The 16,079-nt window shown below is 45.8% G+C and overlaps 1 protein-coding gene across 2 annotated transcripts in view; it reads left to right on the forward strand.

Annotated features, from left to right (window-relative positions):
- The window catches only part of MBOAT2 (membrane bound O-acyltransferase domain containing 2), a 147,074-nt gene that overhangs the window by 77,897 nt on the left and 53,098 nt on the right, over positions 1-16,079 (forward strand). For both annotated transcript variants that reach the window (XM_004696015.2, XM_045286896.1), the window contains one exon: positions 2,114-2,169. In XM_004696015.2, coding sequence (XP_004696072.2) covers positions 2,114-2,169 — 56 coding nt within the window. The remainder of the gene's footprint in view (positions 1-2,113; positions 2,170-16,079) is intronic.

Consider the following 16,079-nt stretch of genomic DNA (forward strand, 5'->3'; position numbering starts at 1 on the left):
CCCCCCCATTTCCACCTGCATTTTTCTTCTGTCCATCCTCTCCGTCCTTCTAGTTGGTTGCTGTGGTCAAATCCACCATCAAATCCTGTTGTTGTTAATGCTCGGACTGTACCTGTGGCCTGCTTGTGGCCAGGTGCACAGCCATCTCCTGCTTTCTGCTGGCTGCCTTTGCCCACCTCAGGTACCCGCCACCTTCCCAGCAGCAGCCAGCATTGATCCATGTAAACCCGGTCCCTTCTCCGCCTGAAGCCTGACCGTGGTTTCTTGTCTCAATCGGATTCAAGCCAGTGACTCCGCTGCCATGCTGTATGATTTCAGTTCTGTGTTAGGGTCAGACTAGGCATGTCTGTAGAGATAGAGGAAACCATCATTTGGAGAGCAGTGAGTGGGTTTCTCTCCTGACGATTGGGACTTCGGCATCAGGAATGGATAGTGATTGTAGAGTGTGATTAATGTAATTGATACACTAAGGTTGAAAATGTTGAAATGGCAAATGCATTTTTTTTTTGAAATGGCAAATGCATTTTAACTATTTTCACAGCAGTTTCAGCCGTGTGTGTGTGTGTGTGTGTGTGTGTGTGTGTGTGTAAGACAGATTTGTTTCATATCATCTTGTGTCGTTGAGTCGGTAAAACAAACTTATTTTAACAGTGATTTCTATTATGTTTTAAGGTGAATTAGAATTTTGACTGAAGGGAGAGAACTCTCCTTAGAGAGCGAGCTAAACCAGGAAGAGAATGATGATGTAGTTGATGAGATCAGGTTTTCTTCCCGAGGAACAGGAAAGGACGAGGCATCTTTATCATCTCAGGGGCATGAAGGGTAACTTGCTGGAGAGAGACAGCAACGAGAGCCCGTCAGAGCAGCCTGGCGAGTCGGTGGGTGAGGAATAAGTTCCCGGGCGTGAGTGGTGCCACAAAAGGATTGGTTTTTAAGGGAACTGAAGGGAAATTTGGAGTTCAAGGGCAATTGTGGTGTGACAGTTTTTAAGAGATTTTTGTTCCTTGGGTAAAGCAATAAAGTTGTAAATTCTCAGAGGCCAAGGCCCGGGATCTGATTTCCCACTGGAAGGAGCGTGTAAGACAAGCCGTGGGCAGTATATCCTGGCAAGGAGCGCAGTCATTTCCCTGCTTCCACCTGTAAAGATCCTGCTGCTTGCCTGCAGTTGGCAGGGCACCCCAAGAAGCTTGGAAGTGTCGATTCTAAGAAAGCACAACGTGAGAACCAGGCAGGTGGGGATTCGAATGTCTGCTGGCTGCCGCCTGACCTTTCTCCGAGGACGAGGGCCTGCCGTGACACGGCCAGGCTGTACCTTGGAGAGCTCAGTCTGTCTGCAGGCAAACCCCATGGCCCTGGCGCCTGCAGTTTCAGACAGTTAAGATAAATAAGTATAGCTCACTATTCCTCAATATTGGTATCTATAAGCTGATAGAATAGTTAAAATGTTCAAAGTGATTCCCAGTAGTTCTCTTATGTGGATGGTTCTCTCCCCACCCGCCCCCTTTCTCAGCTGTTGGTTCACTTAGAGGGTCACTGCTTGGGAAAACACTGCCATTTTCTTGCTTGTCACATGATTTTAAAGTTACCTTGATTTAAAAGGTGCCTTGATTTAAATGCTTTGCATAAATTTCAGCAACTGGGACCCCCGAGAGACGAGAACCTTTGGCTTTGTTTTTCATTCACCCTGCTTCCCCTGACTGTGTTTTGTTCTCTACTTCTCCCCCAAACGCCTCTGATGCTCCCCTGTGGTGGTAAGCTGTGTTTGCAGAAAGTGCTGAGTCCAAATCAGGAGGTCAGGCTCCCTTTCGGGCGCCTGGGGACAGTGCAGGAAATGATGAGCTGGTGCTGGCCTACTGCTGACCCAGTCAGGTGGTTCTTCACGGGCAGAGCCTGTCCCCCATCCTCACCCCCACGTCTTAACCCCAGGAGAGGCCCCAGTTTCCCTACAGCTTCCCCAAATTTAGTAGCTCATGAGTCAGTTCTTTGAAATCCTTTGATGGCCCTTTTATTATTAAAAAAAATTTAAGATTTTGTATTCATATAAGCAAAATCAAGACTTTTTTCCTAATTATTTTTTCTTCTTTTATAATATATATCTTTTATTTTGTCACAGCCCAATGATGATAATTACGCAGAAGATCACTAGTTTGGCTTACGAAATTCATGATGGTAAGAATTTTGAAATTAACTTTTTATCACTGGGAAAATGTTACTCGAACATTTCGGTTGAGGTATTGGCATACCTTTCTGCACTCTGGGGGGCGGCCTGAATAGAAAGAAAGGCAGGGAATAAAGATGGGTCCCTGATTGACCTCTGCTGTGGTTATTAAAGTGTGCTTCACTCCCGCATGCTGTATTCTTAATTTTGCAGTCATTGACCAGAATGTAGTGAAATAGTGTGATTAGTCATGAAACCCACATCAGTAGCAGTTAAAACTGTATAAAAGAAATTACTATTATTCTAAATCAGATTTTAATAATTCCTGCTTCATCTTCATGTTCAATTTTTATTGACATTTGAATGTGGTCTAGCCCTCCCCACCCGGGTGCACATGTACACCTTCTGATACACACTGATATATATATATACCAGTACGTACTTTGTTAGTATGGACTTTCTGTATATTCATGGTTGTATGTCATCTTCAGCAGTCTAGCCGCACTGCATCGTTACACATCATTGTCTTGTGCCATCTGCTCCCCTTTGGCAGTAGGCCAGACTTGGCAGTACGTAAACAAAGGACACGCATTCCTTCTCTTGGCTCTTGCTACTAAAAAATAACATGAGTATCGGGAAGGGAGGTGCAGTGAACTGCTTTTGAAAAAAAACTCTCTGGTGTGTAATCAAATCTGTGTGTTCAACACCATCCTCTCTCTGCCCTCAGCAAGTAGAAGACCGCCCCGGGAGGCACTTTGCTGGAGCGGAAGAAGGGGGGCTTTGAGGGAGGGCAAAGCTAGTTGCAGATCTCAGTTCTCCACCTTCCGTGTAGTCTCCTAGCTACCCTGGAGTTTTGCCATTTGTAAACTCAGAACGGGATCCACTCGAGGATGTCGTGGGGGGTTGGATACCTTGTAGCCCTTGCATCCTGCTTCAGGGTCACGGGAGGGAACTCAGCAGCCCCTGGTTTTGGAGGACAGACTCGCCGTTCAGTGTCAGATCCCCACTGTTCCAGGCTCTGGGTCAGAGCACGCCATTCTTCCGCGTGTTGACATCCTCCCGAGCGAGGAGAGGGCTTTGCTGTAAGTGTTAGACGTGAGCGTGGGAGCATCAGGGCTCAGGGATGTACTCTTGTCTCTGCGTCTGGAAGACCCTTCTTGCTCTCCTTTGTCTGCGAATCGGGCTTGGTTTGGTGTCACGGCCTTTGAGTTCCCGCGTGTGTCTGCACTCCTTGTCAGACCTCTTCAGAGGCAGGACCGAGAGGCCAGGGTGAGCACGCAGAGCCAACCCAGAATTAGAAGTGGAAGACGGTGCCGTTTTGTGTCCTTGGGAGCTGCCTCTTTAGAAACATTCAGATATAGCTGAGCCTTGGCAACGCTGGGAGAAAGTTCTTTCACCTTAATTTTTCAAAATGGTCCCTTCAGTTCCGTCCCTCCTGCAAGACCATTACAGACTGGCCACGCCCCCACACCTCTTGTCTTCATTACGTCTTGAGGGCTGATGGAGCCTGATGGAGTGGATACCTGTGTTTCCTCCGCTAACCTTAAAGATGAGGGCCTCTGTGTCAGGGTCTTCATGGCTACCGCCAAATGAGGCGATCCCCTAAAAGGGTTAAGCCCAGGGTTTAACACGCAGTGTATCACAGCCGAGACAGGGAGCAAGGAAGCCTGTGAGACAGCGAGGGATGAGGCAGGCGCATTGGACCAGGTCGACAGGAGGCAAGCACGTGCTTCCAAAAGAACTCTCCCAGGAAGGCTCCACAGGGTCAGATTCCATTCCCCCCAGCAATGGGCTGTGACAGTGCACGTGAAAAGTTGTCTGCCGGGGAAGCTCCTTAGAGACTCAGTACCCAAAGCTTTTATTGAGAGCCGGTCACACGGGCACCGTCTGCTTTGGAGAGAACAGAACTCTGGACCCACTCACAGAAGGAAAGCGGGTGTTCAGAATGAACCACACTGTTGGTACCAACGTTCTAGACACACCAAGCTGCCCTTAACATTTGAGAAGGGTATTTTTTAATAGCTTTATTGGCATATTTCACATATCATACAATTTAGTCATTTAACTATATTAAGCTTTATGCCAGCAGTTCTCAACCTGTGGGTCGTGACTCCTTTGGGGGTTGAATGACCCTTTCACAGGGGTGGCCTAAGACCATCAGAAAACAATATTTCCGATGGTCTTGGGAACTGAGACACCGCTCCTCTATCCTTATCCAGGCGGGTCTGCCCACTTGCAGACATGCCCACATACAAGTACCCGGCGTGAAGACTGTTACCCATGCTACACCATGCTTCAAGACAAAATTTCATTTATTTGTTATTCGAAATCAATATTTCACAATTCATAATTACATATTGTTTTGGTGATTAATTACTATGCTTTAATTATGTTCAATTTGTGACAATGAAAATACATCCTGCCTATCAGATATTTAGGATGCTCATGTACTTTTGGAAGCCAATCTCCCGGGGGCAGAATAACCAGGCAGGAGAGCAGAGTACAATTCATCACAGTAGCAAAATGACAGTGATGAAGTAGCAACGAAAATAATGTTATGGTTGGGGGGTCCCCACAACATGAGGAACTGTATGACAGGGTTGTGGCATCAGGAAGGTGGGAACCACTGCTTTATGCAATGATCACATCCGCTTCTGAATATTTTCTCATACTCCCAAGGTTGTGTCTCCCCACTGCCCCTCCATCCTATCCTGCCATGTCCCCACTCAGCTACTGTCTCTGTAAGCCTATCTAGCATGGACTGCATCTACAGAAAACCCTACAAAACAAAACACAATCATGTAAAGCAAGCAAGCAAACAAACTGAGCCAGCAATAAGGACAAGACAAAACAGAAAAACCTCCATCAAAGAGAAAGCGGAAAACACTCAAACGTGGAACAACTTTAAAATGAGGCCTGCTCCAAGTGGGGCCTGCACATGGATTGGGGGGTTCTACTGTTGTCACCTAGAGCCCTCTGCAGACAGGGGCTCGCACTTGAAGCTCTGATACTGTCCCCTCCTTTGGATTTGGGTGTCATTATCTACAATCCTTAGATTGCACAGGCTGGTGTGCTGCTTGCATGTGGGCCTAGTTGACTCCTTACTTAGATGGCTGCTTGGCTGAAGATAAGCCTGTAATATTCCAGGCGCTGTTCTTTCTGATTGCAGGCTCTCACTGTCTCTTTACTTCACCACACTTTGCTGTAGCACCCGTATCTTTTTGTTTGTTTGTTTTAATCATTTCATTGGGGGCTCTTAACAGCTCTTACCACAATCCATCCATCCACCCATTGTGTCAAGCATATTTGTACATATGTTGGCATCATCCTTTTCAAAATATTTCCTTTCTACTTGAGCCTTTGGTATCAGCTCCTCATCCCCCCCTCCCCAGGAACCCTCGATAATTTATTTTTTAAAAATTTTCATGTCTTAAATGCTGATCGATGTCTCCCTCCCTTCACCCACTTTTCTGTTGTTCCTCCCCCCGTGCAGTGGTGTGGGGGCGTGTTATATGTAGATCATTGTGATTGGTTCCCCCTTTCTCACCCAACCTTCCCCCTTACCCTCCTGGTATCACCACTCTCATTATTGCTCCTGAGGGGTTTATCTGTCATGTATTCCCTGTGTTTCAAGCTCTTATCTGTACCAGTATACATGCTTTTTTTTTTTTTTTAGCACCCATACCTTCAGTTAAGGTTTTAGAGAAGGTTTGGGATCATTATCTCCTTTCTGACAGATGAAGCAGCTGAAGCCCAGCCAGTTGACATGACTTGCCCTTGTTCCACAGCTAGTTAACGCAGGAACCATCACATTTGACAACCAGTGTTCTTAACCTTTATGCCGTTTCCTACAGACGTTCAGTTAACCAAAACGGGTTCTTAAAAAATGAAATACATGTCTAACAAGGTAGAGAATGGGGAGAGGAAAAAAAAAAAAAGCGGATAATAAATAGTAGTGCTAGCAGTGAAAGGGGGCTATTACAGCAGAGGGCCGGGAATTCACAATAGAATATAGTAGACAGCTTCAGGCCAGACATGAGAAAAGGTTTTGGAAACCTGCAAATTTCTTAACCAGACGTCAGAAGTCCGGGGCGGGCTGGGGAGCTGGTGTAGGCAGCAATGCACGGCCCTGGTCAGAGCGCAGGGGCATGCCTGCACAAAGGAGGCGCCGTCGTCCACTGTCTGCCTGCGCCACTGTTCACGCCCCAGTTAGGTCAGAGAGAACTTTCCAATTTGGTTGACAGGTTTGAATAGAAATTTTGCCAAGTGGATAAATGCAGTTTCCCCCCCAAAAAACCAAAATTTGTCCACAATAGGAAGTAATCATAGACTATTATACTGTTAATACTGACTGACTATTGAACAAATATCCAAACCATCCAGTTGCTGTTTCATTGACTTCACCTCCGTGGACCGCATGGACATCAGAACAGAGTGTGCTGCTTAGTTTCTTGGGGGTACAGGGGCTGGCTGCTCAGGTTGCCAGACCTTTTTTCCTAAACCTCCTTGGGGTGGACTTGAACCTACAACCTTGCGGTTAGCAGCCAAGCATGTGAACCATTTGTTTTACTCCATGACTCCAAGTAAACAGGATAAAACAGCAAATCCAGCCACGCATGAGCGCTGTATGTATGCAAAGGTCTTTGACTGCATCGATCCTAACAAAATATGGTGACCTCGACGAGAATGGGGATTCCAGAATACTTCATCGGGCCCATCAGGGACCGATATGGGGATTGCAGGCAGTTGTTGGAGCTGCCAGGTACTCCTAGGAAGAAGGATGGGGTTTTCTATTCCCACTAGGAGCAACAGCGCCGGACACTCACAGGGGCAGTTCTACTCTGTCCTAGAGGGTTATTTTGAGTTGGCATTGACTCTGTGTCAGAGCTTTTGCTTGTTTAACGTGTACAGAACAAGGGAATACTGCACAGTTTAACATCAGGAAAGGTCTGAGAGGGAGTATCCTCTCAGTGTACGTAGTCAGTCTGTATGCTGAGCAAATAATCGAGACGTTGGATTATGTGAAGAAGGTGGTATCAAGATAGGAAGAAGTTTATTAACAACCCTCCATATGCAGATGACACAACTTTACTTGCTGAAAGCCAGGAGGACTTGAAGCACTTGCCGATGAAGATCAAGGATTGCAGCCTATGGTCTGTATTACAACTCAATGTAAAGAAGTCAAAAGTGCTCACAACTGGACCAGTAGGTAACATCATGATAAACGGATTTCAGCTTGCCTGGATCCACAATCCGTGCTCCTGGAAGCAACGGCCACAGATCAAAGGATGCATTGCATTGGTTACATCTGCAGCACAAGACCTCTTTAAAGTGTTGAAAAGCAAGGACGTTACTTTGAAAACCAAGATGCGCCTGGCTGAAGCCATGGCATTTTCAACCAGCTTACATGCATGTGGCAATTGGACATTGACGGAAGAAGGCCAAAGAAGAGTAGTTGGTGCTGGTGACAAAGGCACCAATAGAGGTTGCCAAATGAACAAGTGAATTTGTTCTGGAAGAAGCACAACCAGAGCGCTCCTTAAAGACAACAGTAGTGAGACTTTGACGAACTTTGGACATGTTGTCAGGATGCACCAGTCCCTGAAGAAGGACATCGTGCTTGATAAACTGGAGGAAGGCCCTGGACACGGTGGACTGGCACAGGGGCTGCATCGTGGGGTCCAAACATAAGAACAGCTGTGAGGAGGGCAGTGTTCCTTCTGTTGTACAGTCACTCTGAGTGAGAACGGACTTGATAGCGCCTAACAACATGGCTTTACAGGGCTGTAAATCTTTACAAGATAAGCCATCTGGTGGGTTTGAGTTTCCGGCTTTTCAGTGACCATCCCAACCCTGGATCCACAGGGGCACCGGGCTCTTGAACAAACAGGGTGGTGTGATTATGTGAGTGAATGGTTACAGATGATGGAAGGGGGATGAGGTATAATGCAAGAGCCTCATTCTCTGTCGTTGAAAGGAAATGGCTAAAATTTCATTGTCAAGTCATATCTAAGCATAAAATTTAGAAATATGGAGATAAAGAAAAATGCAGTTAAAATAATTGAAAGCAGAATTGAGGAAATTTGGGACCCTCTGCTCTTTTTTTATTGGATGCCATATAATGGCCTTATCTGTCATTTGGAACACAGAACACACTTACCTTGATAAGATAAAAATCCATTAAAAGGAACGCTGAGCCCAAATTCACTGCCATTGGAAAACGAAACAAAGACAAAGCGTGTTGCCTTCGAGTCAGTCCCTGCTTACCCTCACAGTCAGAGTACAACTGCCCCTTTGGGTTTCCTACGCTGTCCGTCGTTACTAGAGCAGAAAGCCCCATTTTACCCCCACCGAGTGAGTGGTGGGTCCAATTTGCTGACCACATCTGGTGGCTGGCAGACCCACTCAAAAATCCATTGTGGCTCTGGGATCAGTTATTTTAAAGAAAGGTTTATTAGATAGGCACCAGAGGCATTGCCTTTATATCGTGAATTCTGGCATGTAATTTGCTTTTATAAGATTAGCGTGTATTCACCCTTAAAGGGTCGGCTTCTACTAGGGGAGCGCCTGCCTTGCCTTCCTTCAATGCTCTGCCAAGCCCTTCCCCATTCCTTCCTGACCTTCCGTTGCCTGTAACTTACTACCATCTGTTGTCAGTGGTTCCCTCTCTTGTTCCCCCCAGGCCTTGCACTTCTTCATCTTCCTTTCAGTGGGGACCTAAAGGATTGCAAAACCCCAGTTGAACCCTGTCTCTTTTTCTTCATAAAAGAAGCTTGAAGACTGATGATAATTATCATCCTTCTTGGTATCGAGACATGACAGCTAACCAAGAGGGCAGCCTTTTGCTGTGACGTGAATATCAACAGTTATATTGAGTTTTTGACCCTAGAAACTGTGACCAGCATTTCTTGTTGTATTTTATTGAGTTTTTGGACTCACTTTTCAATATTATGATGCTATTAAATATATATAAATTAGTCTATTTCATATCCAAAAAGATTTGGATTTGTATCCTCTCCTAAGGGAAAATGAAGTCACTGAGTGACTTTGCGTGACTCTGAGTCAAAGGTTATTTTCTGTGTACTGTACTACCATGTTAAGCTGTCCTTCTGGCACCCTTGGTTCAAATCGACCAGCTTGTGTGAGGGAGAAAGAGAAGACTGTCTGCTCCTGCAAAGGTGGGCCGTCTCAGAAACCTTGGGTGGGGTCGCTGTGAGTTGAACCGACTCCATAGCAGCGTGTCTGGTTTTCAGTTCTTGCTAGCATGTTACTTCTGCTGCAGTGTGCCCTCCAGTCAAGTCTGACTCAACAGTGCATGGCTGCCTCGGAGGACTTCCTGGACTGCCCTCTGGACAACAGCAGATCACCAGGTCTGCCCTCCTGCAGAACTGCTGGCCAGGTGGAACAACTGATGTTTGAGTCAGCAGCCCAGCTCTGAACCAGTGTGTCCCTGGGGCTTTGTTTTACGTAGATATAAACTTTCTTTCTTGTTCTTACCATTTAGTTTACAAAGACAACCTCCAAACCAAAAGAATAGATAAATAAGACAGCAACAACAAATGAGAGTGCTTTTATTTCTAACATTGGTTTCATAGCTGCCAACCCCATTTTATTTCTATATCTGTGTATATATAAAGTGTTAAGGACATATAATTCACATACCATCCAACCAATGGTTTGAATATGTTAAAAAGAGGTGTGTAATCATCATCACAGTCCATTTTAGAGCATTTTCTTCTTTCTGGTATCCATTATTATTAGCTCCCAACCTTCCCTGCCATATCCCTAAGGTAACTATTAATCTAGTTACTGTCTCCACAGATTGAACTGTGCTGTATTTCATGTAGAGAAAATCATACAAAAAGAACACCAACAATGGCAACACAAGAAGACACGGAAACCCTCAATCCACACGAAGGCAGAATAGAAACTAACCCTAACTAAACCAAAACCCACTGCCAGCGAGTCACTGCTGACTCATGGACCACCTGTGGGTTCTGCTACTGTAACTGTTCATGGAGCAGAAAGTCAGTCTTTCTCCTGAGTTGCTGCTGCTGGTGGTTTTGAACTGCCAACCAGGCGGATCACAGCCCAGTGTGTAACCACTATACCAAACTAGAACAAATTAGACTGGGTCAAAAAATGGAAGACAAATGATATTATGTTAAATTTTAACCTTGCTGTATCTTCAGTCATCAACTCTGCAATTCCCTTTGCCTGAGGGCAAGACTGTTCACGTCCCTGGTCAATGGTCCAAGGGAATTCAGTGGAGGCTTAATCCATATGGGGACTCTGCAAATGGATTGGGGGCTTTCACTGTCATTGTTAGCCTTCTGTAGACCAGGTGCTCAGAATTCCCACCTCTGGTCTTCAATTTTATTATTTCCAATCCTTGGACCACATGGGCTAGTGTGGTCCTTCCATGCTTGTATTAAGATAAGCTTTTAAGACCCCAGTTGCTATTCTTTCTGATAACCAGGCACCATCTAAATTCTTAACATCACTTATCCATCTCTTCAGCAATAATTTCATGAGGGCTAGTATTGAGCAAGACCACATCATAAGAACTAATTTTTCATAGATTAGGATTTAACATTAAGTGAGAGCTCAAAATCCATTTGTGTATCTAAAATGTATGTATATTTTGGTCCATTTTAGAGGCAGCATTATCAACTTGATGAGAAATTATTTACGTAATCTCCATGGGAAGTATGGTAATTCTAATAATAGTATCATTAATCTAGCCAGTGGTATAGAATTTAAAGTACTATTGGGAAAAAGGAAAGTGCTATTGAGAAACATATATAGGAAAGCTATTTAGAACATATATGAGGTTTTCACTTATACAGGTTTAAAACTTAAGTAACTGTACACTGTTTACGAAAGTAGTGAGGGTTAAGACAAGACACAGGCACAGTTTTGTTTTTTTTAATCATTTTATTAGGGACTCGTACAATTCTTATCACAATCCATACATCCATCCATTGTGTCAAGCACTGCTGTACATTTGTTGCCATCATCATTCTCAAAACATTTGGCTTCCACTTGAACCCCTAATATCAGCTCCCCATTTTCCCCCTCCTTCCGTACTCCCCCCTCCCTCATGAACCCTTGAGAATTTATAAATTATTATTATTTTGTCATATCTTAAACTTCCTGACGTCTGCCTTCACCCCCTTTTCTGCTTCCCATCCCCCAGGGAGAAAGTTATATGTAGATCCTTGTAATCGGTTTCCCCTTTCTACCCCACCTTCCCTCCACCCTCCAGGTATCGCCACTTTCACCACTAGTCCTGAAGGGGTCATCTGTCGTGAGTTCCCTGTGTTTCTGGTTCCTATCTGTACCAGTGTACATCTTCTCGTCTAGCCAGATTTGTAAGGTAGAATTGGGATCATGATAGTGGGGGGAGGAAGCATTTAAGAAGTAAAGGAAAGTTGTATGTTTCATTGTTGCTACACTCCTTCCCGTAACCCTTCAGTAAGGGGGTGTCCAGTTGCCTACAGATGGACTTTGGGTCTCCACTCTGCACTCACCCTCATTTACAATGATACGATTTTTTTTCTTTGATGCTTGATACCTGATCCCTTCAACACTTCATAGTCACACAGGCTGGTGTGCTTCTTCCATGTGAACTTTGATGTTTCTGAGCTAGATGGCTGCTTGTTTACCTGCAAGCCTTTAAGACCTCAGACACTAAATCTTTTGATAGCCTGGCACCACTAGCTTTCTTCACCACATTTGCTTATGCACACATTTGTCTTCAGCCATCGTGTCAGAAAGGTGTGCATCATGAAATGCCAATTTAATAGAACAAAGTGTTCTTGCATTGAATAAGTACTTGAGTGGAAGGTCCAATGTCCATCTGCTGCCTTAATACTACACCTATAAATATGTGCACGTAGATCTATTTCCCCACCATCCTATATAACTATATTTACATATGTACATGCCAGTATTTAGACCTCTATGAATACCCTTTGTCTCCTGGTTCTTTCCTCTATTTCCTTTTACTTTCCTCTTGTCCCACTATCATGCTCAGCCTTCATTTGGGTTTCAGTAATTCCTCTCGGTTACATTTCCCTTCCCAGGCCGCTCACAACCTCCTTGCCAACTAATTTTGGGTCACTTGTTGCTCCCTTGTCCCTGGGTTGGTCAACACCACCTCCTTACCCCCGCCTCCCCCTCTCCCATGTCCCCCCAGAACCATTGGTCCCTTTGTTTTCTCCTCCAGACTGTTCATCCAGCCTATCTTATTTAGATAGACCTGCAGAGATAATAATATGCACCAAAAAACAAGGCATAGCAGGACAAAGATATAAAAGAGAATACAACGATGACAACAAAAAAGAAAACCAATGACCCATAAAAGGATAAATTAATAAAAAAAATTTTTTTTTAAAGAAAGAAAAACCTGTAAATAGATCAAGGTCTGCTTTTTGACCTCTAGGCGTGTCCTCCAGTCAAGTCTGATGGGGTACCATGCTCTGGCCCCAGAGTTTGTCCTTTGCACTCCCTCGGGAGCTCCCTGCTCTGCTCCCCCCATGGCTCTGCCGTACGCTTTTAGTGTTTTGCCTCGGTGTTGCAGGGTCTGTCCGGGCCAATCCCGACACTGAGTCTCCAGTGTTGTCCCCCTTAGGGCCATGGGTCAGTGAGGGACATCGTGTCTCATAGTGGGATCAGCCATATGGTCTACTCTGTCAGGCACAGTTTTTAATAATGCTCATTCACCAAGGCAAAAGTATGTCTGCACGTCGAAGACAGGTCACAGAAAGCAAAGCCAGTATGGATATGGCACGTATGTGGTATTTTTGAGTTGCCAAGTGTTGGGCCCATTAGTTTTCAGTCTACTTGTTAGAACTTTAACATTAAAGTTTCTCCCAACATTTACTTCTGAAAGGTTTTCAAACTTACAGAAAAGTTAAAAGCAGTATGCATTGAAAACCCACCAGGAACTCGTTACCATGTTTGTTACATTTGCTTAATTATCAGGAGCCTTTGTGGCATTTGGGGTTAAGCCCTGGCCTGCTAATCACAAGATCGGCCATTCGAACCACTAGCTGTTCCGTCCAAGGTCGAAGGGTGAGGCTTTCCACCCCCTGGGATCCTCCCCAGGGGCAGTACTGCCATAGTCACGAAGGTCTCCGTGGCCGAGTGTCTGTTGTTTGCTTTGCTTTATTAAGTATTGGCCACAGCACACCCATCCCGTCTATTTTTAGTGCATTTCAAACCGAGTGGAAGATGCAGGCGTAGCTCACCCCTAACATGCGAGCAGCAGGAGCCCTGGGAGGGAGTGCAGGGGTCGAGCACTTGACTCCACTGCCGGGGCAGAAACCCACCAGCCCCTCTGCAGACTGGAATGTGGCAGTGGGCCGTAGAGGTAACAGCCTTTACAGGAGCCCCTATGGGACATTCTCTTGTGTCTGTAGCGTCTCCAGCAAGAGGCCGGTTGTTGTCATTGTTGAAACATTTCAGCATGCACACCATCAGCTGAATGTAACACTTGTGTACTTTTTAAAAACATTAAAACATGAAGGGAAATACACAGATCATGGACATAGATAAGTTATTATTTTTTAGTTCACATTTTTGCAAAGACGATCACAGATGTAGATTGCACAGCCCTAGTTCTGTAATTGTGGTGGACTTCTGGTGACTGAGTGGAGAGGAGGCGGGAAGCGAGCAAATGTCCTTTGCACAGTCATCTCTTGACAAAGAAAGTTCCCAGAGGAGGAAGCAGGGCACTGATAGCATCACTGAAAGGCGGTGGGATTCTGGGAACAGAGCTGCTCCCTCACCCTACCCACCTACTCCGCTCACTGCCCAGCTGTTGTGGGGAGAGAGCTGAGGGAGAAGTGGGCGGGTAAGTAAAAGCAAGGCAAGTAAAAGTGGGGCTGTGGGAACACAACATGGGCCTTCACAATGGCGCATTGTTTGGGAGTTGCTCATTAAACAAAAAATGTAAGACCAGAAGGGCTTCATTTTCAGCACACAGCCCTGACTTGAAAGTTCCCGTGGAATTAGAACAGAGCCCCGGGATTGCCAGCTCCTAGCGCCTTCTTCCTCCCAGTGCTCCCCTGTTGTTGCTGCTGTTGTTGTTGGGTGCCGTCGAGTCCGTCCCAACTCTCACCAACCCTCTAACTAAGCCCTGCTGGGTCCTCACAGTTGTCCCGATGTTGGAGCTCCACGATGCAGCCCCTGTGTCAGTCCATCGTGTCCAGAGCCTTCCTCTTGTCCACTGCCCCTCCACTTTACCAAGCACGATGTCCTTCTCCAGGGACTGGTGCACCCTAAGTGTGTACCAGGAAGGCTCGCCATCCCTGCCTCTGTGGAGCACTCTGACTACACTTCTTCCGAGACCGATGTTTGTCTCTGTGGCACTCGGTACTCTCAGTATTCGCTGCCAGCACCGCAGTTCAACCTTCCGTGCATCTCTGGTCCTCCTCATTCCACGTCCAACTTTCACATCGATGGGAGGCGATTGAAAGCACCAATCCTTGGGGCAGGTGCACTTTAGTCCTAAAAGTAGCATCCCTGATTTTCAGCACATGGGTTAGAATTGACTAGATGGCCATGACTTTGGTTTGATATCTGACTTTGGTTTGGTTTGAACAATGTTCAAGAACTGAGCTCCTGATTTTTCTGCGGCCATAGGTAATAGCTTGTACTTGGAATGAGGCATCAACTCAGTGGCAGCGAGGGGGGTTTTCTTTCTCTCTTAGAGAGCGCTGGGTGTGCCCCAGTCCTTTCACTCTTTCTGTAAGCATTGTTCTAGGAATTCACTCCCATTACTTTGTTGCTACATTCTGTTTCCTGAGAAGAAACTATTCTGCCTATGCAGATGTTTTCTGTAACCTCCTGCTGACACGTGGCATTGAGTGTAACTATAACGTGAGCTATTGCTTAAAAAGCATTCTTCCTCAAACATGCTGACACATAAACTCAGAAAACCAAACCCACTGTCATGAGTCCATTCGACGCCCGCAACCCTGGAGAACAGGGCACGACTGGGCCTGTGGGTTCGAGACTGCAGTCTTCAACGGGAGTGGAAAGTCCTGTCTTTCTCCAGAGGAGCAGCTGGTGGTTTTGAACTGCTGACCTTGCAGTTGGCAGCCTGACACATAACTGCTGTGCCCCCGGGGCACCTTGACTCACACCTGGAATTCTTACTACTCTCCTCTAGGGCTTTGATGAGTTGATGATGATGTTCATGCTTTTCCTTATCACCAGCCTTTTATTTCTCTCCCTTTTCTCTTGTCCATTTGAGAACGTATTGTCCACTCTTTAAAGCTAATCTCTAATTCCCCCGCCGCCCCTGAAACTCTTAAGCAAACCATTCAGGGCTGATTTTCACCCTCTGAATTCTCTGTAACCCTTAGTAATGTTCTTGCAACTCAGCAGTCTTTGATTTTGATTCTAGTTAGTGTAGCAGTTCTGCTTGGGCACATTATAAATTTCTGCTGGAACACGTGACAGCAGAGCAGGGGGAGTAAGTACAGTCTCACATTGCTGGTTTTACCATGTCTCCAGAACAGAAGGCCCTTTGTGACAAGAGATACAAAACTCGGTTGTGTCACTTAACCTGCAAAGAGTATGCTTCCAACAAATTAAAGATTAAAATCCCAACAGAATCAGCTTCTCCAAAGACATTTGTAGCAGCATATGGTTTAGTGAAGTTGGAAATAACCTCAATAGAACTGGATAAACAGACTCATAGAGCGGGACCAGACCCCATCCCAGAGCGCCCAGCCTTGAGGGCAGCACACTGGCATAGAGCTGAGAACTAACAGAAAGGAGGATGGGGCTGGGGCCAAGCTGAGCTATGCTGACCCCTCCCCAGAAGAAGGCAATCCAGAGGACAGCGCTGAAGATAAAGCCCGGGGAGAGTGGCGGGTCTGTCCAGAGCACATGGGTGCAAACTAAG

The sequence above is a fragment of the Echinops telfairi genome, unplaced genomic scaffold (genome assembly GCF_000313985.2).
Source record: "Echinops telfairi isolate 266 unplaced genomic scaffold, ASM31398v2 ScPeMD7_9;HRSCAF=40, whole genome shotgun sequence".
Taxonomy (NCBI): Eukaryota; Metazoa; Chordata; class Mammalia; order Afrosoricida; family Tenrecidae; genus Echinops; species Echinops telfairi.